At 33.2% G+C, this 25,568-nt stretch overlaps 1 protein-coding gene across 1 annotated transcript in view; it reads left to right on the forward strand.

The window, feature by feature from the left end:
- The window catches only part of Ppt2 (palmitoyl-protein thioesterase 2), an 88,347-nt gene extending 78,629 nt beyond the window's left edge, over window positions 1-9,718 (forward strand). Inside the window, exon 9 of the mRNA XM_090412331.1 lies at window positions 9,369-9,718. Coding sequence (XP_090268457.1) covers window positions 9,369-9,512 — 144 coding nt within the window. The 3' untranslated portion in view covers window positions 9,513-9,718. The remainder of the gene's footprint in view (window positions 1-9,368) is intronic.
- Window positions 9,719-25,568: the final 15,850 nt, after the last annotated feature.

Here is a 25,568-nt window from a genome sequence, read left to right on the forward strand (position 1 = left end):
ATTGTAATTTAATTTGTATGAAATTTATTTATGACACATTTTTTTATGTAATATGATTTTTTAGTATGCCGGTAATAAATCTATGTCCACATTTGGCTGTAGTTGTGAAAATTATTTCATATACAGATAAAAATGTAGTTCGTCCTTAGCTTTTGAACACCAGTGTATATCATTATTACAAATGAAATTTTTCGCTTATTTGAAAAAATAGTAAAAAATGAAATCCTTACAGATATGAAATATAGCATTTAAGAACATTGCTCATCATGAAATTCCTGACAAGTACCCTCTGAGGACGTATACAGAACATTATGATAGTACTACTAAATTAAAAGTTGCATCATCACTAATTTTCCCCCTAGGTCTTTTTCCTGCCAACCTAACAAAGAACTGTGGTTTTGCTAATCTTTCCTTTCCCATTCTGTTTAAGTGACCCACCTGAGATTTGCTCTACTAACACATTCCTGAATGATAACAATCCATAGTAAAGAATTTATGGAGACAAAAACACATGTGTTGGAGTAATTAGTTTACTTATAATTAAGAAAATAATACTCAACATTTCGACCTCTGTGTCGAGATCATCATCATCAGGCAAACATACATATGCACAGGATACAAGCTACATGACATTACACAAAAGTAAGATAAGTTTAAATGTTTTGTCAATCGTTTACCCTAGCCTGACCTCTGATGGAAAGAAAGAAAAGAAAACAAATGCTAACAATGGCAAGTTCTTTCTGAATATCCTCATTTTAATATGATATTGCCATTGATGCTATCTGTTCACTACCCTAATCTTTCTTAGAACTCTCATATCTGTGATCTCCACTTTGATTAAGTGTTTTATTTTTAACCAAGTTCTCAGATCTGTAAGTTCAAATTGGTGTGAACACTTTCTTGTTTACAGCTAGTTTAGTGTTTTACTAATTTCTCTGTTATTCCATATAAATTTATTTAGTTGACTTCATGCCATACCAGTTTTGCTAATTGTGCATCTATTTCTGCTAAAAATTGTGCCTAAAACAGCTGAAATATTTTACGTCTACAGGTTCTTCATTCAGGATACATCTTTGATGTTTCCAATGTTTCTTCCTATTTTCAATGTTTTTGTCTTTTTATTGTTAATTTTCATACCAACTTTATCATGACAGTTATTTAATTTAGTCACGAAATCTTGCGGACTTGTCTTGAATTTATTTAGATGCATAACATCATGTGCATTAAGTCAAGAGCTGAGATTAACATCTCTGTTTTGATAATAGGTTTACTATGCTGATCTTCTGAGCAAGCATTCTGAATTATGAAGTGTAGATGCTGCAAAACATTTTATGCCTCAATATTTCAGCATTCCTGATCGAATATCATCTATTCAGCTGCCTTTGCTTAAGAACATCGCTTAAAGTTTTATATACCAACATTCCTTTTGAGTACTGTGAGGCATTTTATTTCAGGACTACACATTATGTCAGTAAACTTTTCTTTTTAATACATATCAGATATGCATACAAAAGGTTGCAAAACTTATCACTCATCAGTATTGGTTGTGTTTGGTTAACAGATAAGAAGGAATCTGTTGACAGGTTCTTGTGAATTCAGTAATTGCAAGTTCAAGTTGGTAAGTTCCTTTATGTTGTCCATCGAACTCTTTTGTGGTCTCTCCTAACATAACTGCCTTTTCCAATGAATATGCACTAGTTATTACTAAAATCTTGTTCCAAAATAAATTACATAAATTTGCATGGAGAGAATATACACAAGACAAGATATGATCCAAGTTACAAGAGTACACAGGGAAGCAATAAATAAGAAACGATAACCACCTATATTGAACGGGATAAGAATGTGCATCCTTTTGAAAAGAAAAATGTATACTTTTGATTTGCTAATTTATGTTTATACTGCACTTTGTTGTCCTTACCAAGTCACTCTCCTGGCCTGCTCTTTATACTCTTCATGCAACTGATTATTACTATTATATATCTTATGCTGCTTTCAAAGTGCCTTCTTATTCCAGATTTCATGTTTGATCCCCTCATTCATCCATTTTGCACCTAACTTATTCAGTCTTTTGATCTTTGGAGGCATTCACACATTGATGCTGTTATGTATTTCTTTGTCAGTTCCCAAGCAGTATTTATTTCTTTACCACTCAACTCCTCATTCCATGCTATAGCTCCAGACTGTCTCCTAAGTTTGTCATTATTACCAGACTTGTAATTCCACATATATATCCTCTCCTCACAGAAGTCTTCATATGGCTAGCCACAACACTCAGATGATGGTTTTATGATCACCCTCACCATTTGGAGGGGAGTGCAAAATCCCACTCACAATCGCATCCTCTGATGAAATGATCAGGTCTAAAACTCTTGATCCTTGTGTGTGTGTGTGTGTGCGCCCTCCTTTACATATTGCCAAAGATAGTTGTCTCTCAAGAATTCAAGAAATTCACATTTCCCCTGCTATCATCAGCAGCATTCCCCCCACCTTGTCCTTTCTATCCTCTTGAAAAACACTGTATCATTCCATTTCTATTCCTGTTAGGACATCAACTTCATTCAATCATGTTTCGCTTATTCCAACGATATTTGGGGATGAATAAACTCAGTGAAACAATTTCATCTCTCTCATTTCTGATGCTCCTAGCATTTGTAAATAAACACAGCTTTACTTTTATTCTATATAACCAGTCCTACCCAATTCACCTGTTGGTTGTGATTTTCCCCACCATGCCTGCCCTTTCCCAATCACCTTTATCACCACTCACCCCATATATTCTTCGGTCTCAACTATCCCTTTAACAACTCAATCCATTCCTGTGCTGATCATCCCCCATACAGATATTTGCTATTACTTCCAACATGCACTCTCCCTATGCTGTGTCTTGCTCTTCAACTGGGCTCCCCTCCTCTCCCTATTTCTCTGTTCCTCTTACTTTTCCATTCTCCATTCATTTCTCTCACATTAATATTACTATTTCCATTCCAAGCACTTTAGTCTCTTCCATTCCACTCTTCTGATCTTTCATTTCACCTCTTACTTCTGATCTCTTGCTTGCATCACACACACATACACTGCACTTGCTTCTAGCAAGTTTCTCCAGTTCACTCACTCCAGCACCACTCAAATGTAATCCGTCACTTTATATAAATCCATTCTTCCTTCAAATATATGCCACAAATCTACAAACTGCACTTCTTTCTCTTAATACAGTTTTGCCAGTATACTATTCATAATTCTCACTCTCTGTCTCAATTCATCATCACTATACCTCGCAATACAATGACAACCTTTCCCACTATAATCTAATCTTTCACTCTTCTCAATAATGTACTGATATCCATCCTTACATTCTCCTTATGTCCAACTAAATCATTTGTTGAACCACCACTAACTCTCTTACTTGTTTCCTCCTCATATTCAAAGCAGGAATTATCTTATTCATTCTCCTTCCTGGAAAGCAGACTTTATAGACTCTTTCTCATTAACCAAACCTCTAATAATGGAATCGCCATACATTGCTCTTCTCAAGACATTTGCCACCTCTTTTTTTTTTTTTCTTCTTTCATTCTATCCTTTTACACTCTTTCATTTGTTTCCACTAAGCATCTAATATCACTTTGCATATTCCTCTTTTCATTTTGGACAACTCTTTCTTCAAATCCTGCATTCCAACAGTTTTACTCTCACTCACTCACTCACTCCTGCAATTTTGTTCCCTCTTATTCTGTTGTACCTTCTTCTGTTTCCTCATTCCTACTTCCATATCGCTTATTTCTTCATTTGTATGTTCTTTCACTCTCTCATTCTCTTTCATTAACATTCCCATTCTGTGAATAATGTTCATTCATTCATTCCATTATCTGTGAATAATGTTCATTCATTCATTCCATTATCTGTGAATAATGGAATGAATAACTTTCGTTCCATTATTCACAGACTTTTGTTCAGTCCATTTCACATTTGCTCGTAAGTAATAGTGTCACAAAATATCACACTTTCTACAAATCCATACCTTCTCGTCTCCTGTTCAGTCTCTCCACAAACATATCTTTCACATTTTGCCATGCATACCTGTTGCACTCATGGAATCGAACCATTTTCAAAAAGTTCATATTGTTAATAACATTTGATCTTCATGTAGCATGGCGTGCAGATGTCATTTGCCGTACTGTCATTTTGTTCTGTTCAAGGCAAGATTCAAAAATTCTGTTTAAAAAAAAAGTCAGTAACAAAGCCTAATGATTATGTAGTTACAGTGAACAGCTATCAACAATAAACAATATTATACTAAAATGCTAGAAGTATCACCAATTATTACACAAAATAGCACTTATCTTTAACAGAGCTCTTTATCAACTACCATATTCTCATCAATCATTATCAAATTCCTGATATGTACCCTCAGGAGGCGTACAGGATATTATGATATTATATGAAAGTTACATATTCTCAACAATTAAAAACAATAACGTCAGCCAGGTAGCTTCTTGATAATTGCAGTCGACCTCTTAATTCCTTAGAATTCACTTTTCCAATGAATATGCACTAATTATTATTAAAATTATGTTCCAAAATAAATTACATAAATTTATATGGAGAGAATATACTTTTTCTGTAAGATATTAATTTTTATTTATTTATTTTTAGACGAAGTTGATAAAACAATCAATAAATAACTGTTTGAAATCAGTTGAGTGATGCTGTGCTGTCTAACCTATGTGTCTATTGGCTATGTTTGTGGCATTTTACTTCCTTTACGGCCCTTCACTTTGTTTTAGTCTAGTTGTGCCAAATTTGTTAGGGGTAACATTAAATGGTGTAAACCAGCGCTTCCCAAACTGTGGGCCGCGGCCCCCTTGGGGGCCATAGGTTTTGTTGAGGGGAGGCCGTGAAATAATGAAAACAAATTTAAAATGTTTTAAGACTAAGTAGATTTTTTTTATTTTAAAAGAAACGTATTTAACTTTTATTATTTATTATTTCTTTTTTCTTATTTTTTATATTTTAATGCAAAAATTCACACATTGGTGTTGGTTCACAAACTTTGCTTCCTGCGTATTTCGGTGCTTAATGAATATTAGTAAATATTGCTTATTCACATGTTTCATTTCAAAGCAGTGGTTAATTGTATTTACTTCGAATGCTCTCCAGGGAAGCTCCAAATCTTCCTGTCCCTTTCATCATGCGTTCGTAATCTGGGACCGTTGATATCGACTTTATATACATATCAAAACTTGTTTTATATTATCACTGTCATCCGAGCTAGTTTTCTGTTACCAATAAAAGTTTCGCATATACTTCACACATGAAAAAAAGCTTAAACAAGTTCATGTGGGGGGAGATAGTAACTCGCTTGCAATGGTAAACAACACCCCCTCCCTAACAACCGCTATACTGCAGAGGCAATAAAAACAAGTACTTTTATTATGCCAGTGAATAAGGTATGAGGAGTCTGTAATATATTTCTCAACAAATAGTGCAATTAGAGACAACTGGATAAAAACACACTAATTAATGAATCACATGTCCCCTCATACAGAAACTATGCTGTATAGACTGAAACAAAAACCATATGGTGCATGGACAAACACAGTATCTAACTAAAAACTATTGTTATTAATTAGATGTGTGTCAGTTCGATTTCCCAAGGCAGCAATAAAATTCAACCGAACGTGTTAAAATTCGTAAAAGTGTTAAAACTAAGTAATATATATATATAATGAATGTTATGGCAGTTTCACATATGGAATTCGGTTTAAGAGAGTTAGCATTTCAACTCAATTGTCAGCTATGCTTTTATCTTTTGGTTGCGCGATCTTTTGTTAATACCGCACCAATCATATGCACGTTTTAATAACCTTGCTTTGGTGTCTGTTTCGTGTTAGGCTTAATTACCATAAAGGGAGAAAAGTCACAAAAGAGAAAAATGTTCCTGGTCCAGGGATTCCCTTATTTAGGTAATATTCACTAATTTCATGTTATCAGTCTGTGGTGTGCCAGTATCGGCAAGTGGTGATATTATTTGATCTATTCAACGTTAAAAAATTTAACCCTGAGATGGATAAGTGGCTGATAAAAAAAATAAAAAAAAAAATCCCATGAACAATCAGAAGTAGAAACAGATTCAAAAAAAAAAAAAAAAAGGACAGTATTTCATATTTTACCAGAACAGCCCGCATCGTCTTCAGAACCAAACAGTAAGAGGCAAAAAAATGTAATATATGCATTTCATTTTTGCAATATTCGCTGTGTATGTTTTGTATTGAATATAAATACAATAAATATTATAATAATATATCTCTCTGTTACGATTTTTTTTCGAGGGGGGCCATGAAATATTTTAATTTTTGAAAAGGGGGCCCTGACATCCAGAAGTTTGGGAAGCACTGGTGTAAACAACTGTATTCCAAATTTTGTCAGGACTGGTTGAACAATGACCAAGAACTGCCCCCCCCCCCCAACAATTCTCCTTCATTTTAGCCCAGTTGGATCAAATATATTTTCCATAGAGGGTGTCTACATAGATAGGGACTAGCCTAGAAATATTCCCTTGCTCCTTGAATATTGAACAACAATATTTATATTTGGTCAAAACTAGTTTAATGATGTGACTTATAGAGGTATCTACAGAGAAGGCAAAAACATCTCCAATCACTCTCCCATTCCAATATGCTTTCATTTTAGTTTGAATTGGGTTATATTTTTAGAACACCCAAAGCATTATAAAAACAATATTCAGTGTTCCAATTTTGATTGAAATCAATTGAACGATGAACTCTGTAGAGATGTTTGTAAATGAATTTTCCAGAATAACCTTTAAGCAATGTAAGAAAAAATATATTGCAGATTTGGTTGAAAATGTTGAATATCCATCTATTTCTTGAAAGATATAAAGATATTATTTCTTGAAAGATAGAGCTTTATTCACTTCTCTTTAGTCTTGATAATACCCAAATCTCCAAACAGGATCAGACTTCCTTTCTTGAACTGACTTACACCTGTGGCTTCTCCTGACACAAACGCATCTCAACCATAGTGTCATCAGCCTCAAAAAAGCTTCTTCCACATTTCCTTGCATAATTTCAAAATTTACCCTAGAGGGTTTAGATAGTACTCTCTGAAGTCCTTTATGCAATGTAAAGAGATTTTTTTAATTTGTCCAGTTTTACCATAGTTATAATTGTCAACAAATCTTTTTATTTGTAGCTTTCTTTTCTCACTCCAACTTACTGGTTGCAGATAACAGATGTCCGATTGCAAGCATATGCAACTTATGAGCTTCACACATATGAATATGTTCGCTTGCACTCATTATGAAATAAACAGCTAGTGAGAGAATATTGAATATACTGAATCCTTTTGTAAGTTAATTATTTTGTAATTTGTAACTAGTCAGCACAATATCTTCTTGTGCTGACTAGTCTTGTAATACTAGTTGTTATAAGACTAGTCAGCTGTTACAGATCATCATCTCTGTTTGACTCCTCTTTTTGTCCTGTTTGAATCTGAGCATGACTTTGCTAGCATTCACTACTTTCAGATAGACTACACATGGGCTTAGTTTTTAGCTACATTTTGCTATTTGCAGACCTCACAGGTGCTGTTTGTTAGGAAAACTGCTTATCTACCTGGTTGCATAATGCTGAATGGCTAAAATGATATCTTCATTCAAGAAATCTCAATTTTTTAAAATAAATAAGTTAAACTGCCTTTTTAAAAAAAGTAATGCCTGGTGTTCAAGGAATTCACTTAATCAATCTTTTTTTTAATAACTGTTAGTCAGTAATTGAATAGTTTTTTTTTTTTCTCGATAGCACTCATAAAAGATTGAAAATATTGGTACATTACCATGGATGGCTGAGAGTTAGGTAATCTGAGAATACAGGGCATAGATGGTGTTTTTCAAGTCACATCAGCCTCTACCAATGGCTGTTAAGAACTATCACCCACCTAAAGATTTTCACAAATTGTCCATGTCTCAGTGAGACTAGTGCCCATAGCCTGTTTCGTTACAAAACAGAAATGCTACCCATGTGGTCACTCAGGCTTCCTGATATATATAACATGGTTAATAATAAGAATAGGGAAGAAATTATTGCAATAAAAAATCACACTAACAAGAGCTAGAAAGCAAGAAAAAGTAAATATGAAAATACTCTATATAGTGAACTGTAAAAGGAAACTTATAAACTGAAATCATAGAGAAATCACTTAATTGTTACATTACAAATAGCTATTTTTTAGAACTTCTTAAATGCACAAGCTCATATGTACTGGGAAGGGAAGCACAGCTCAATCCATTTTTTTTTTATATATAGATCACACATACACGTACTTGAGAGGATGCAAGACCTAATGCCACATGTGGGTTATTTGCATTTGGTTATTAAATATTTATAAAGTCACCACAGTCACTAAAAATAGACAGGGAGATCTGATAAAACACTAATGATTTACAATTCCTTGACTTCTGAATATCAGTGTCTCAGCAAATTTCAGTGAAGGGGCAGGGGAGAAGAAAACAAACTTAATATAATACATTGCTTCCCATCTTACATACCAATCCTGTGCTTAAAATAACAGGGTAAATTCTCCACTCAGATGTGGAATAAAGTTCTCAAAAATACTCCACAGTGCAGAATTGCACTTCCACAGTCATTATTAGACATACAGTAAACTTCAGGTTTTAAACACATGCAGTGCTACAGAAGTGTGTGGCATGTGCATGCTAATTACAAAGTTAAAACAGTTCAAACAGCATAAAAATTATCACATTAAAAATCTTATAAAATATGGTTTAATATTTTTAAATATTTTCTTTTAAAATATTATAAAATGATTTATATTTAAAAATGCTGAAGCGAAACATATTCTGAGTAACACACTCAATGCATAGAGGTGATAAACTTATACTAAGGATTGCAAGGAAAGATAAAAAAAAAGATGAAACTGATCCTGATTAGATACAATTCAAGTTGAATAGATACAACAGTACTAAAGTTTTGTTAAAGCTGTAAGTATCATAAAAAAATAAAATAAAACTTCCATTTAATTTAATATTTGAGTAATGGTCTAACAACATTTTTCCATATATTATTCATGTGAGTTATTCTCCTAGCAATCTGATCAGTAGCATATCATGATGACACACATGGTCCTTTTTGAGGCTAGCACTGGATACCTATGGTAGCATTTATTTGGTGGGTAGTTCTGATTGGTGTTAATGCATGGATATGTTAAATAAACATAAATGTATATGTTATTGGAATATCTATTTGATTTTTTATTTTTATTATTATTTTTTTATTTTGCATTTGTATTTTTAGGAACTCTTCAATACTAATCACATTTTTATAAATTAGGTCTACAAGAATGATGCATTTGGACTACAGACATTATTCTCACAAGGATTAGTGCACTTGTTCACTATGGCAGGAGTTCATCATACCCAGTGGCACAGGAACACAACTGTTATTGATAGGTTTATTTTACCATTTTTAGATTGATAATTGTGCATTTGCTCTCTCATGTGCAGTGCACATCACTAGTAATTGTTAACGTTGGGACTGTTACAACATTTACATAGTCAAATTTTATATTCTGTTTTCTGCACATGAAGATGTCTATAGTGCACTAATATTGTTATTTATTTTGGGAAAAGAATGGAAATGGGTTATTATCTTTTTTTTATGTAAATATTATGTTTTGTTGCTTATTGACTTCTACTGGTCAAAAAATCAGCAACTTGATCTTAGTATATGATATTCTCCTCTTCCTCCCCTCTCATTTCCAACTCTGGAGTTTCATTGAGAGACACATGTTGTAATGCAAATTCTGATAGTTTGTAAATCTTGTCTACTTGGTTATCCAGTTATTTTTATTTATTTATTATTATTATTATTTATTTTTTTGTTGAAAAGTATAGAATTGGAATCTGATAACTTGACCATGTATAGAGTTTAAATTTAGTAACTTACCGTGTTAATCATTGAAAATGCTGAACTTTTATGTCATGCTTCTCCTAACATGAATGGTGATACTGTGGTCTTGATTGTATCCATCACTGTCTATAAAATAATGTCATATGGTGATGTATCTGATTTTACATGATAAAGTAGTTGATGGCATTGTTAATCAAGCAAAATGATCACTGGCTCACAATATGTGCTTTTATGTGGTGTGAAAATCCTTCATATCATAATATGGATGGTTGCTAAGTGAATAGCAAGACTGCTTTTCAATGCAGATTTGAATTCCATCCAGTGCATGGATGCTTGTAAATTGCAGGTGGTAAATGACTTTCTTTGTCTAGTGTAAAACTACAGCCTTCCTTATCGGCCTCTAGTGTCTTAAAAGTATCATATATTTGCTCACTAGAGGAGGGTTCTTAGATTATCTAACCTTAATTCACTTATGGTACTAAATATGCCATAGGTTTTAATGAATGGGACTGCATAAAAGATGATTTCCACAATCAAAATACAGATTCAGGATTCTTGATTTCATGAAGCTCACACTGTACCATAATACATCCACCACATGTTCAGATTTGAGTGAAACAGGATTCACCTGACCAAAGCATTCATCTTTGGATTGTTAAATTTTGTTGTTAATACTATTTTGCATTGTTACAGTCATTTTTACTTGTTTATCATTCAAAAGATTGGCAAGTTTGATAATCTGGATCATTCATAAATTCATTTACTACAAAGTAAGGTGAAATTGTCCATATCCATAGAAAGTGCATTTTGCATTCAACTGACCTACCTATGTTTGTGTGTCCCAGATAATATCCAGCAGTGTTCCCTCTAAACTGTCCACACATATGCATGCACACCAGTCAAAAAGGGGAGAGCACATGCCTAGCGTCTGCATGCACAAAATTTTTCCTCTCAGAATTTCTAATTTAGTCAATACTTTTTGAATGTACTATAAAAATGAATTATATGATAAATCATACTTGTCACTTAATTAGTAATTTCTCCAATGTCTCTCCACTTCAATATTACTCTAACCCATTCTGACTTAATTACATAGTTAATTGTCAGTAAGTTGCAGAGATGCACTTGTATCTAGATAGTACAGTAATTGTGTAAACAGTGATGGATTTTTGTAGGTGCACAGATTTAAGTGAATTAATTTAGTGCTCACAGTTTTACAGGTTTTAGCTAGACAAAGAAAGGGCAACAGTAATATGAGAAATATTTAAATTAGTTAGTGCACACACACACATTGAGACTGAAACTTGGCACACAAAACATTATTTATGTGCACATGGGCCAGCAAAACTTAGAGGAAACATCGCAATCATCCTCAGATTATGGTCACAAAAACAATCCCCCCCCCATTTTTTTTTTTTAATAATAAATAGTTGTTCATGAGTGCTTAAAAGAATTTGAAGTGATGATAACTATTTTTAGTTATCACCATGTTCAAGTTATGCTAGTATTAAACTCATATTTACTTCTTTTCATGAGGATTATTTAGTCTTGAGATGACAACCTTTGTATCCTAAGAAATTGTCATGCCAAATGGTCTTTCAAAAATAAGTAATTCCTCCACTGGATCTCAGTTACCCACTGTATATCTTTCCTTTCTTCTTATTGAAACTGCATAAATATGCAATCCTCGAGTCTTCTCTCTTAAATAATATATTGTATGCACTCTGTCATAACATGCTGCTAGATAAAGTTTCTCATTTTTTGGCCAGAATGTGATTGATAGGTATAATATAATTTGTGCCATAAATTATTGATATACAAATAATCAGGCATTGTTTATCACAAATCATTAGCAGTATTTAATTAGTTCTGTGTGTTTGTTAAATTTTATTTTCTTGTTTTACATTTTATACTAAGATGTGTAAAAAGTTATAAGTTTTTAAAGTTATAAGTTACTGTTATGATCTGTCTGTATTAGATTAACTTGAAGTACTTTCATATAATCACACAGTATTATATTGATTCTGTCATGCTTCTTTAATGGCTTTCTGAAACATTTTTTTAATTACGGTATAACATAAGAGTACTTTATGATATATGTTATTTATTTATTTATTTATTTTTAAAAACATGAAATGGAAGTGAAGTGATAGAAATTCTGTATGCAATTAATTAACAGCCCTTGACAACAAAAAATGTACCTGAAAAAAAAAAAAAGAGAAGCAAATCATTGCATATAAAGGAGATAGATGCCTTGTAGAAAGCTGATTTAGTATGTGGTAATATTTATTTTAAGAGCAATTTTTAATTTGTCTTCATTGATATATTACTGTGGTTAGAAGACAATTTTCACTCATTAAAATGTAACCTCACAAATCAAAAATTTAATTTATGAAGGTTCCTACTTGAGACTGTTTAAGTGTTATATAATCCCAACACTAATCTTCAGGAAGGTGTGATTCTAAACACTTCTCACTTACAGTTGTCAGACCACCAGCTCAATCTGGATTGGCACATCAAGTCAGCTGTCTGCATGAAAGTTTTGCGCACAGAAAAAGCTGTGATATACAGCTGATGTTGGAATAGAATACTTCCCCCCCCTCATTTTAAACTTTGGTGTTTGATTATTGTGCCTTGATAATGTTAACTAGTATGGCAAATAATTAGTTTATATCAGTTTATTTGCTCTGCATTATTCATTTCCTGGTTTTTGGAATTGGCTTTAGTACATTTTTAATTCAGCTGACCACCTTACAACTTAGCATGTAATCTGAGAATGGAATATCAGAGAACTACGGGTAGAAAATGAAAGGAAAAAATACATATCATGTAAAAATCTTTTATACTTGTGAAATCAATAATGGAAAGAATATTTTTCAAATTATATTATATAGTTGCATAGATAGTAAACCTTTCTTGTTTTTATGAGTTTGCTAATAACAAAAATGAAGAATAAGTCGAAAATGAATAATAATAATAGCAATAACAACAACTTCTAATGCACAACAGAAATTTATTAAAATATATTTTTATACTATAAGTCATTGACACTGAAAGATGAAATAATTTTAAATTAAAAAAAAAAAGCAGAATAGTTTATCCCAAATGAAAATAATTTTGTATTCAAAAAGACATTATAAATCTCTAAACTGAAAAGATATAACAAGGTAATTAAAAATAAAATTATGCATAAATGTATTGCCCACACATGGCACTGATCTGCTATAGGTCAATGCCATGCGATATATATATATATATATATATATATATATATGTGTGTGTGTGTGTGTGTGTAACATAATCCTTGCTCCTGATAGAATGTTATTCTGAGGCTTAGACTTTTCTATCAGAGATTAAAGCAAAAACTAATGCATTTTAAATGACATATATCTACCAGGTAATGAAAATTAATAGGAAAGAATGTGAAACAATTTGAAGTGGCACAACCAAAGAAATTAAAAAAAAAAAATGAAAATAGTTAGATTAGTCATATAAAATAGGATAGGCAGGATATATTTAATAAATATTGATTTTCAAAAAAAAAAAAATGATAATATTGTGAGAAATAAAGAGGATTACTCATATGCATTACTTCAGTGTACTGAGAATATTATACACTATTATATATATATATATATATATTCAACAAGATAATCAACAATTGCATTATATTTGTATTGCCTGTAGTGAAACAGTTTCCACAATCAATCTGTCTGTATTTGCTGTATATTATAATTTTAAAGTTTCAGCATAGAGCCATCTAGAAGGTGGCTTAATTATAATATCATTAATAAGAAACACTTAAAACCTCAACTCTCAAAGATAAAATACATTCATCTCATACTATGGTAAACTAAATTAGTATGGATAAAAATAAAATAAAATAAAAATTATTATAGCAAAAATTTGCTTTGCAAAAATCTCTTTCCTCCAAACTGATTCTTAGGAATATCTATCCTAAAAGTATCAACATAGAGTCTCTCCTTTACTCCCTTTTTCTTTTTATTTCTCTTTCTCTGCAACAAGCTTCCAGTGATCATTCAGAGTGTTCAGAATAATCTTTGACTAACCTTCATATAGGCTATATGATTTTGGGCACTTTTTGATACCATTATCAATATTTGTTTGGATTGTTATATTGATAGAAATGTAAGTATAATTCATATCAAAGTTACACTTGAATTTATCTCTTTCTCTTTTTTTTTTTTTTTTTTTTAGGAAAAAGAAAAGGAGGAAGTTTAATTATGTATTGATGAAGCTTCCTTTCATCATGAAATGAAAATGCAATTCCTGTATATTGTTCTTCTTTATTTTATTATATTATATATATATTTGATTGACAATTGGCATTTATGTCTTTAGGGGTGAAGCAAGATGCTTTTCATATTCCCCGCTATCTGTTGCAGTTACAGTGAGGGTAAAATTTATGAGCAGTTTGCTCACCCTGAATGAGCATGAAGATTATGCATCGCTATAGGAGGTTAATATAGCTTTTGGTCTTCTATGTTTGAATATGCCCTTTGCCTCGTATGCTGCAGCTTGCTGAACCAATTCGTTGGGGTGTATGGACATTTTTAGGAAGCTAAGGATTGTAGGAAAGAGAAAATATAGGGAATATTTATGATTGGACGAGACCTTTTGAGGTCTCGTCAAACTTTGTTTGCTTACACTTGGATAAAGGATTAAACTAAATTTATTATAGTCTAACCAAGTGCAAAATAAACTTCCAACATCTTTCTCTAAATCCAGAGTAATTTAATAGTAAGGTGGTACACCCTCTGGAAACTCATATAGGTAAATATGACCTCTTCATTGCTTCTGCCCTTGGTATCACCACTTCTAGGTCTGCCTCCCACTCACAAGACCTCATTAAAGGTCGAAACCAGTCTGGGTAGTGGCTTCCCTTAATGCATAGCATTATACATGTCTGCAAGGAGATGTGCTTTTTTGCATTATGGGAGATACTAAGACAAGGAGAGATGAGAGCTTTGTCCACCTTTGCTATGAGTTGCCAACAGATGTACCACCTTGCCTCAGTCCTGAAGATATTTTCAGGCGCAAACTTTGTTTGCCTACACTTGGATAAAGAATTAAACTAAATTTATTAAAGATAGGATTGTGTTTAGTTGCATTGAAGGTGACAAGGTTATTCTCACCCCATGTAAACATGGCAGTATGGTGAGGAGCTCATAAGGCATTGATTATTGTGATGTCGTAGCTTGGATACACGAGCACTGCAAGATTAGTTAAGTGAAAAGAGTGTGATGGCTATTTTTTATCTCCTTTCTTTGGGATATATTGCATATAGATTTGTTTCCATGCTGTAGGATAGATGCAAATGAGTGTTGTTTTGGCAACAACTGTGGATAGGATTTGAGACAAGTGATAGAAGATCATATATGAGTAGGTGAAAGAGTGTGAATGGAAAGTACAGAACCCCAGGATACTATGGCATTGATGGAGAAATCTGAAGGAAGCCATCGGCCATAATATATAGGGAATGACTGGAGTGGAAATTTGCAAACTAATTACAGAGGTATTCCCTAGACCATAAGATCATAATCTGGTAAGTAGGTCTTTGCTTCAGACCCAATCATGTACTCTGGAAATGTCTGGAGCAACCATGTGGATTTTACCAAACATTCTGTATCAATAAATGGGTGATGTTCCAAAGTGATCTGTTGTGGATTGAGAGTGATAAAATCCATGTTGGTAGGTTTCCAAGTGTTGACTGTTAACATTCTTTATTTTTGTGGCACAATAATTTAATGGGTGGCTTTTATCTCCTTTCTTTAGCATGGCTTGGATAGACTTATTTTCATGCTGAAGGGCAGCATGAAAATGAAATGAAATGATAAATATGAAATAAGCTGTTAAAAGGATTCTTCTGATGTCTTTCTGATAAAAGAAAGAGGCATGTAGTGAGCAATTCATGATAAAATAGTGGTAGGGAATGGAGTACTTTGCCTTAATCATACAATAGCTTACAATAATATCATCTGGTTGGAAAAGTGAGGTTGTCTGCTAGCCTTAGCTAATGATCAGAATGCTTAACTTCCACATGAGCAGAGGCAAGTTTTCTGCACTTGGCCCTTTTAGAATTTAGTTGGATTTCCTAATGGTCTGTTTTTAATAGTGTTACAGTGTAGACTGATTGGAATCCTGGTATTTTGGTTTCAAGCCAGCCACTTGCAGCGTGCTGAATTAGTTTCTTGGGCTACTGCATTGGTACACATGTTGGAAAATCAAAGTTTGGATTTTTTTGGATATCTATCTAGATTTTTGGGTGGAATGGGGAATGAAGGCCTTCATTCTGGTAAGAATTATTTCGGTTATTCTGTTGAAGTAGATGTTTGGATCAGGAGAGTAAAAACAGTAGTAATCCCAAGAAAGATGGATTAGGAATCATGCATATCATCCCACTGAGTGACAAATTGTGGGGACTTGTTAAGTCTCCTTTAATACCCCAACTGGCCATGACATCTATAGATGCCCAGCTAAATCTGGAAACGATTCAGTAACACCTGTTGAATAACCTGGATAAGAAGTGAAATTTGGTCTCACTATTTCATCCACCTCGGCCAGTAGGGAGATTAATGTAGAACAACATCTTTCAGGTATGATCTAGATCAGTGGTCTCCAAACTTTTTTGACTGCATACCCCCCAAGACAAAAAATAAATAGCACGTACCCCCAATTGATTGAGCAAAAATTTATTGTAATAAGTATTATAAAGAGGAAATATGCCTTGTATCATCATATAATAATTAAAAATGCTAGATATTTTTACACATTATTTTTATTATTAACAGCTTACAAACATATTTATTACAATATTTAATGTGAACAATGGCCTTGCATTTCTTTCATAATTTCTTGAAATTCTGGTTTGATCGCTGCTGATACTGCGATATGAAGGTCTGGTTTCAAGTTTAATTTATTTCGATATTGTTTTAATACCTGTCATTGCAGAAAATGATACCTCATGTAAATAAGTAGAACCAAATGGTAGGAGTGCATCATTTGCTGTGCTTACTAAATTGCTATACTCGGACTTCAATCCCATCCACCAGTTGTGAAGAGATTTCTGTTGAAATTCATTTTTCAAAGTTGAAACCAGACCTTCATATCGCAGTATCAGCAGCGATCAAACCAGAATTTAATGCCAATTAATTGCTCTTGAAAAATAATCAGAAGGTGGTCAATTTTTACATTTTCTGCAAATGGGTATAAAATCCATTGAAATTCTTTGCCAGGAAGATCTGTGAATAAGCACAAAAATATGTCTCTAAACTTTTTAAATGTGCAGATATTAGACTTTTTGTTTGTTTTACATTTACATTATTTTCTGTAATGAAATCAGATAAAGATGGACACATTTCTAAACATCCCTTTTCAAATTTATCTCTCCACAGCACATTTTCTTTCAAAATGCAGTTATTTTCTCATTCATTGTTAAAATGTTACCTTTTCCTTGAAGAGACAAATTAAGCATGTTTACTTTTTCAAAAATATCAACCAGGTAGCATAGTGTTAATAGCCACTTATCATCATTGAAAAGATCTGCAAATTTCTTATCTTTATCCAGTAGGAAAATGCGTAACTCATCTTTTAGTTCTACAACTCTCTTAAGCACTTTTCCTCGAGATAACCAACGAACCTCCGTGTGGTGTATAGAAGATTTTCATGGATACTGCCCATCTCGTGACATAGTACTGTAAATATTTTACTATTCAAATGCCTCGTTTTTATAAAATTAACTATATTGATAACATCCTGCAGTCTTTTGTGTGTATCAGGCTGCATTTTTTTTTGCCGCAATAGCTTGCCTGTGGATAATACAATGAATGAATTTGACATGGTGCTATTTCGGTTACTTTTCCTTTAAATCCTTTCTTTGTACCAATTAAAGCAGCTGCTTCATCGCTAGTTATGCTTAAACAGTTTTTTCCACAAAATATTGTTTTTAACAAAGAAGTTATTTACTGTTGAGAAGATATCTTCCCCTGTACATCTTTCCTGAAGTGCCTCACAAAAAAAGTAGTTTTTCGTGTAATTCATTATTAAAATAATATCTAGTAAATACCAATAACTGAGACATGTTGGCAACATCTGTGCTTTCATCAAGCTGTATAGCAAATTTCCCACATTAAGTCATTTGTTTTAATAGTTGCTTCTTTAAATTATCTGCAATGATTTCTATACATCTACCAGTAGTATTTGCTGATAAGGGAATACATTTTAGTTTATTTGCAAATTCTTTTCCATGGATCATTTCTACCATTTTTATGGTGGTTGGGAGTACAAGTGTTTCCGCAATGATTTCTATACATCTACCAGTAGTATTTGCTGATAAGGGAATACATTTTAGTTTATTTGCGAATTCTTTTCCATGGATCATTTCTACCATTTTTATGGTGGTTGGGAGTACAAGTGTTTCCCCAATGATGTGTGGCTTTTGCAATTAAGAATGCAACCTCAAGAGATGCCTCCAAATATTTATCGTTAATTTTAGTAAATTTTTTTAAGTTGTTGGATTGAGAATTACATGTCTTTAAACATTGTTCAAAGAATTATAAAGATTTGTGTTCATGTTCAGGATGTTTAGTTTTTAAGTGTCTTACTAATAATGATGGTTCCATTACATAGCATCTCATGACACAATACACGTGTAGGACGAGGTTCATTGTTGACTATCGTCGATGTAAATCCCCATTTCAAGTAGTCTTCTTGATAATTTCGAACTTTCTTGGGCAAGGTTTTGTTAAGTTTCAGATGAATGTTTTTATCACTTAATTTGACTAATAACGAACTTGTCTGAATAGAAGAATCAATCCTATCTTTTCCTTGTTGTTCGTCTGATGTAGAAGTACTATCATAATTATCTTCAATTCGTGGTTTCTTTGGAGGAAATTTTTTTAACCATTTATCTATTTTGTGAGGGTTAATTCGTAAAATTTAAATATAATTCATTTACTATTGATAATATCAAACACTTTTAAAAAATGTAAGCAATTTTGATAATATTAATTTACTATTTCTAGTGTAAACGTAAAATTGCACAGAAACAATATATACTAAAAAATCATTAAACTTACTACTAATAGTCAAATAATTAATACAACTGTGGTGTCATCTGTAGATAGCAGGATAACTAACCAATTTTCCTTCTCTAGTTGGGCTTGTCAACACTAGGATGCTCTACAAACAATGGCAATGATAAGAAGTAAGAGATTTACTCCCTAGTTTTAAAAAACATGACAGCTTTGCCACAGACGATTATGTGTGCAAAGTCATCCAATGTGCACTACTCGCAAATTAAGTTTACAGGATCTTTATAACATCTTTGTCTATATTAGATATATGTTTAATTGATGAAAGAAAGTAATATTCTTTATCTTTAATTAATTACTTAATTTTTTTCCTTATAAAACTTTTTTTGATGTATCCCTGCCTATCAACTCACGTACCCCCTGGGGTATGCATACCACACTTTGGAGACCACTAATCTAGATGAAGGGTATTCTGCTAGTAAGAAGACTTGGATAAACTTATGGTTGAAATTACCAAGAGGAAGGAAGAGTTAATATAGACAGGTATTTATCAGGAGAACTAGTTAAGGATAGATTAAGAGTTGGAAGAATTGAGATTGTAAGGTTCTGGTCAGAGAAACAATTTGGAAAAGATGGTCTTATAGCAAATATTTCTGCGTCTCATCTAGCATGATCAGTGGAATTGGAGAAAGGAATGCAGTCTGAGTTGTGACTGAAATCCCAAGGAATGACTTCACTGTTTAGGTATTTGGACTTGGCTTCCATCTTATGCCTCTCAAGTCCTATACAAACACAAGTAATGCTGATCAACATCCATTCATTGCACTAGAGACAAATGATGAAAAAGGTCAGCATATTTATCAGAATTGGAGAAAGTTCAAGCGATGGCAAATGAATATGGTTAAATGGCAAAAGAAAATTTTGAGCTAGAGTATATCATAAAGAGGAGATTCAAGATTTGTCATTCTCTGACACTGGTTGTCAGATTTGACAGGTGTACAGGTTCTGCCACAAGGGTGGACTTGTGGCAGAAGTAATCATGCAGAGCATGATTTATATTTTTGGCATAGTTTAGAAAGTCAAGATGAATAGTGATTGAGGTTCTGTTAAAAACAACAGATCAGTTTTAGATATCTGTAAGTGATGGCACACACACAATTTATATTGGAGTTAAGACCCAGGTAAGTGGATATCATTTTTTTTTCCTAACAGTTTTTGTTGGTTTTTATCCTCTGCATTTTTGTTTTAAAATTTTATTGTTTTTTTATTATATTTTAGTAGTTTTTTGAGGAAGTAGTTTTTTTTTATCAGCAGCATTTTCGAAATTATTTAATGATTTGCAGAGGTAATTGCATTGGGAATGAGTTGATTAAATGGTAGGAGCATGTGGTGCGAGTAAAAGACCCACAGGTATGCCTTTCTCCACTCACCCACCCACACAGGGCAAGCACTCCATCTCCAGTCCATTACACAGCTTCAATAGGTTCCCCTATATATCACCATACTCAGATTCTCCTCTAGGTATGATCTGGCAGAGTAAAGTGACCACTGGAAATTATTTTAAAAACTGTTGTACCTTCAAATGGGGGAGGTTTGAGATCTCTACATTGTGTTTGACATACCCAATAAGCCATCACCCATATGATGTTAGAAGAAAGGGGAAGAAGAAACCAAAAAGTTGAGCATTTGGTCTCGAAAACGTTAAACGTTTTAATGCCCTGGGAACCAAACATGGCAACAGCCACTAATAAGCAAGGTGTTTCACCAGATGATGAAAATCATCATCCATCTGAAGTTCTAGTTGGTATGTCCTCCAACTAGGGAAGACGATATGCCTTCATGGCAGTACTTATCAAAGTTGCCTGGTCCTCATTTGTGAAAATAAGCGAAACCCTAGGAAGGAGGGTTTGGCTTGGCTGGGAGAAGCTATGTTATACTTCACCAGCTCATCATTGGCCTGGAAATTTAAAGTTTAGAAAATTTCAGGAACTATTTATAAGGAATCAGAATTGTATACAAATCAATTATTGATATGAATTCAAAATATAAGATATTCATTTTGTTAGATGAGCTTTAGAGACATGCTCTTCAGCTCAAGAATAAAGCTCGAATTACAGTAACACGAGCAGTTAGTTTTCATAAATGACTCTCTCACAAGTAAATAATAAAAGAACATGATACTAAGTTTTCTGGAAAGATTGAAAAATTTTAACTACCAATATTAGACTAATTTTATTACAGAAATCCACAAACAAGTAACTTTTTTATACGTCATATTCAGTCCATTTTTGTGAGAAAATTAAAAAAATTCTTTAAATAGTTTATGCATTCATTCAATTCCTTTTTCTTGTAGAATGTTGGGAGTTCTGAGTGTGCTAGCAAATTCTTTAACACACACACTATAGTAAACTATTATGGGTCAGTGATAGTGTGTTACAGAAGATGATTTGCTATAGCGAATTTCTTTTAGAACAGTATTGTTCTAAATGGGAACTTTTTTTAGTAGTCTGTTACAGTGAGTGAATTCATTATGACAGCATTTGCTCTAGTGAGAGATGACTATTATATATAATTTTTCCACACCAAAGAAAGAAAATTTATTTCATTGGCCTTGTTCAGCAATGAAAATTAACTGTAACTATCCAGATATTTTTGATTGACTTACTCTCTCACAGCAAGTATTTCTGAAGATTAATAAATGTAGAATACATGACAATCAAAGAATCTAGTCAGCTGTTTCACAAGGTGGACGTGACTTGTTTTTGAATTTTTACATTTGCTTTTCCTGTTTGCAAAGTTCTCAGCATAAACCTTCTATTATATTTACTGTCTCAACATTAAATCAAAGATAAATGTTTTAATGTTTTTTTTCCTTTGTGTATTAATTATTGATAGCTTAATTCAAAATATTCTAGAATTAATTTTCTTTTTTGTACTCTTAAAACTATTTTTTTTTTATAGTACTTCAAAATTTTGTGTATTGAATACACCAACACTTAGGGCAAAGAATCCTGCAAACTTATATGGGATTTATTTAACATTGTATGCATAAAGTAAAGAGCTGAGATTAACAACTCCAATTTTGATATGAGGTTTGACATACTTTTCTTCAAACTGTGATTCGCATGGATGATGAATAACAGTGGAGGTAGTGTGCACATTGAGTCTTGCCTGATTTTACATCAAACCATATTTCTGTACCTCCTTCAGTTCCACACCAGTTCTGTCGACTAGTTCCTCTTCATTGATGATTTGTCTTATGTTGACAGTGCCTTAGTTTGGTTGAAAATTTCTGTAAATCACTTTCCACTGTTCATTATGGCTCCTATACAGAGGTACCCTGTATTTTCAGGCAATGCTCAAGCCTAAATGATATCTCAGTTGTTGTACCAATATAATATGTATGTTTGAGCCAATATGAAATAGACATTATCTACCAATAATTGTCTGGACAATTTAGTAATTTACAGATCAAGAACATGCTGCTCTGGACTTCAATTGCTGCTTCAATTCATCCAACAGGTGTTTGATGGGGGGGGGGGGGGTTGAGGTCAGGGCTTAGCGCAGGACAAGGCAGTCGTTTAACACTCATCTCTTCATACCATTCGATAACACCTGCAGCTTTGTGTATTGGGGCATTGTTGTCTTATAGTAACACAGGTCTATTCCATAAAATTTCCCAGATGAGTCTTTGACTCCATGAGGTCTTGGGTAATAATAATAATAATAAAAAACTTCAGTGGAGGCAGCACCTGATTATCTAGAATATCAAGGTACTGAGCTGCCTTCATGGAACCATGGACAACGACCAGTGCTTCCACTTCAAACCAGCTGAATGCATCCCACACCATTACTCCTCCACTGCCAAACTTTACTTTGGGTACAAATTGCTGTGGTAATAATGCCACCACATCCACACCCTACCATCAGACTGGAAACAGATGAACCTTGATTCATCGCTCCACAGTACCATTTTCCACTGGTCAGTTGTCCAGTTTACATGCTCTTTGCACCAGGCCAGACGAGCCACCTTGTTCATTGTTATGTTCAGTTTGTGTGCCACATGGAAACCCAGTAAATGGAGTTCTTTTCATACAGTATTAGCTCACCATGGTGTTACTGGTGCTCTGGAACTCATCACAGATGGTCTGTGCTGATTGTAGCCGGTTTTTGTATGCCACCCATTTTAACACCCTTCTGTCCCTGTCAGTCATTTTCAGCAGCTGCCCTGGTTATTTTCCTGCTTTAGTGATGCCAGAACATTTCCATTTGTTGATCACATTGCCAAGCATTGATTTTGGATGCTCCAGTTGAGCAGCAATGGCACATATGGACATGCCACCAATGTGATAGCCCACAATGATGTCTCTCTCGAAGTCGCTGAGTTTACGTCATGTTACCATACCATCTGTATTCAACTGTATGATGAAATACTGCCTCCCACTATCTGTACACTTGTTCTTATGTTATTAGCAAACCTGGAATGTTTCATAACTTCAAATAACAGGGGTGTCCAGACAATTATTGGTAGATAGTGTATTTTGGTCAGCTAGGTCCAAAATTGTCAATCCATCTATATTCGTTCTTCGTCTAGGTGACACTTGTAATGGATTTTACCACGAGAAGGTAAGGATTTGATGTTTTGTCAGAAGTCTCAGTGTTTCCACATTCCTTTTTAAGCTTTTTTGTAGGTCTCCTGTCGTTTATCTTTTATCCCCCAAGCAATCCCTGAAAGGACTATGAATTTTTTTATTTCAATTTATGGTTTTATTCTTTCCTTTTATGTCTGTAATGGTTGTGCTGAGCATGAAGGAAACATTGTTAGGCATCTTTCCCCCTCTCCATAGGCAGAGATAAAATTACACACTAGAGATTTTTCCCCTGGCAACCAGGTTCCCCCCCCCCTCCCCAATAAAGAAAAATCTCACACATTAGGACAGAAGGAAGAGTGTAAGAGAGATGTTAGGCATAAAATGATGGCCCTATCCTATTTCTGTAAGATTGAATGATGATGATTATCCCCAAATCTTGAATACATACTAATGGATTAACTGAGAAGATGGTTAAGTTGCTGTAATGCTACAAGGATTTGTTTTTGATAATTTTTATAATGTTGCTTTTTATTATTCTTATTTTTTTTAATAATATTGCTTGCATTCCATATGTTCATTTATTCTTTATTAAAGGGTCAAACTTTAATATTTGTGTTTGTCAAAATGTCTAATATTTGTACAAATAATTTTAAAATATGTATCTCATTAATGAAGATGTCATTGTTTAAAAAAAGTAATCCTGTGAGGCAATCATTATTAAACTTAATAAAACTTGATACTCCCTGTTGTAATAATAAATATCTGTTAGAATTTATCTAGTCAAGAGTTTCTAGTGTTTTTTTGATGAGATAATTTTATTTTGTATTCACTTTTTTAAGTTTATTTCTTACTAGTTGATTTCTTGGTAAAATTTTAAGTCGGGATGCGATACAGAAGCTAAAATATATACGTGGTTGAGGTATTATTGTACTGGCTTTCTGTATCTATGTGCTTGTCATCCGTATTTTAGCTATAGAATTTTTCTTCAAGTGTTCAAGCATGGTTTCTCATATGTTAGAAAATGTGGTGTTGCTAATAACTTACTAAATGATATTTCATTATAAAAAAAATAGTCGCTATTTTTAAATGAACCATGTATGGGGCTTTCTGCAAAACTATTCATATTCAAAATATTAACCATTTACCTAAAGTGAGAGTATTTGAATTTGTTATTGTAACCATATCTCTGAATACACAGTAGATGAAAATTGTCAACATTTATTGCAAATTATATTGTGAAGCTTGCAGCAACACAAACTGACTGAGATACAGCTACTCCCTGACTTACATTAGGGTTGCATTTCACGAAACTTTGTACAAGTCAAATTTTACCTGTCAGAATTTCCCTAAATGCTTATGCAGCACTCTCAGCTGTGTGCACTGAATTTGATTGAAGCCAAAAAGAAATATTCAATGAACATATGAATGTTTGTTGAATTATTGTTATTAATTGTTCATTAAATAAACATGTAAACAGAATTATTTTTCTTTTTTTTTTTATCTTGCACACAGGAAAAATTACAAAAGTTTTGTGGATCTTTTAACATGTTCTTTGATATGCACTCTGTCCTTTAAAATGGTATTCACTGTTGAAGCAGTGAGACCTAATTCCCAGCAATAGATGACAAACTTTGTTCTACTTAATCATTTTAATCTTCATTTCTAAATCAATTTTGTTTCATTTCCTAGTATTGCTACCACTTGTACTTTCCTTTGGTCACTTTCCCTTCATCATTGTAATAAGAATAAAAAAAAAAACATCAACGTTGACTTGACATCAGGTTAAAAAGGACACTGACAGCACAACCTCAGCTCTCCAATCTGAAACACTAGTAGCATACAATAAGTATTCATTCAACTAATGTTATTCATTATCAGCATCAACCAAGAGGTGCAAACTTCCAGAGGACTATGGAATTACACTGTCTGTATATTTTTGCCATCCTAGTCAGGTCCTCCATTTATTTCCTGTGAGA

This window comes from Typopeltis vanoorti, chromosome 22 (genome assembly GCF_054136105.1).
Source record: "Typopeltis vanoorti isolate ZY-2024b chromosome 22, IOZ_Tvanoo_1.0, whole genome shotgun sequence".
Classification (NCBI taxonomy): Eukaryota; Metazoa; Arthropoda; class Arachnida; order Uropygi; family Thelyphonidae; genus Typopeltis; species Typopeltis vanoorti.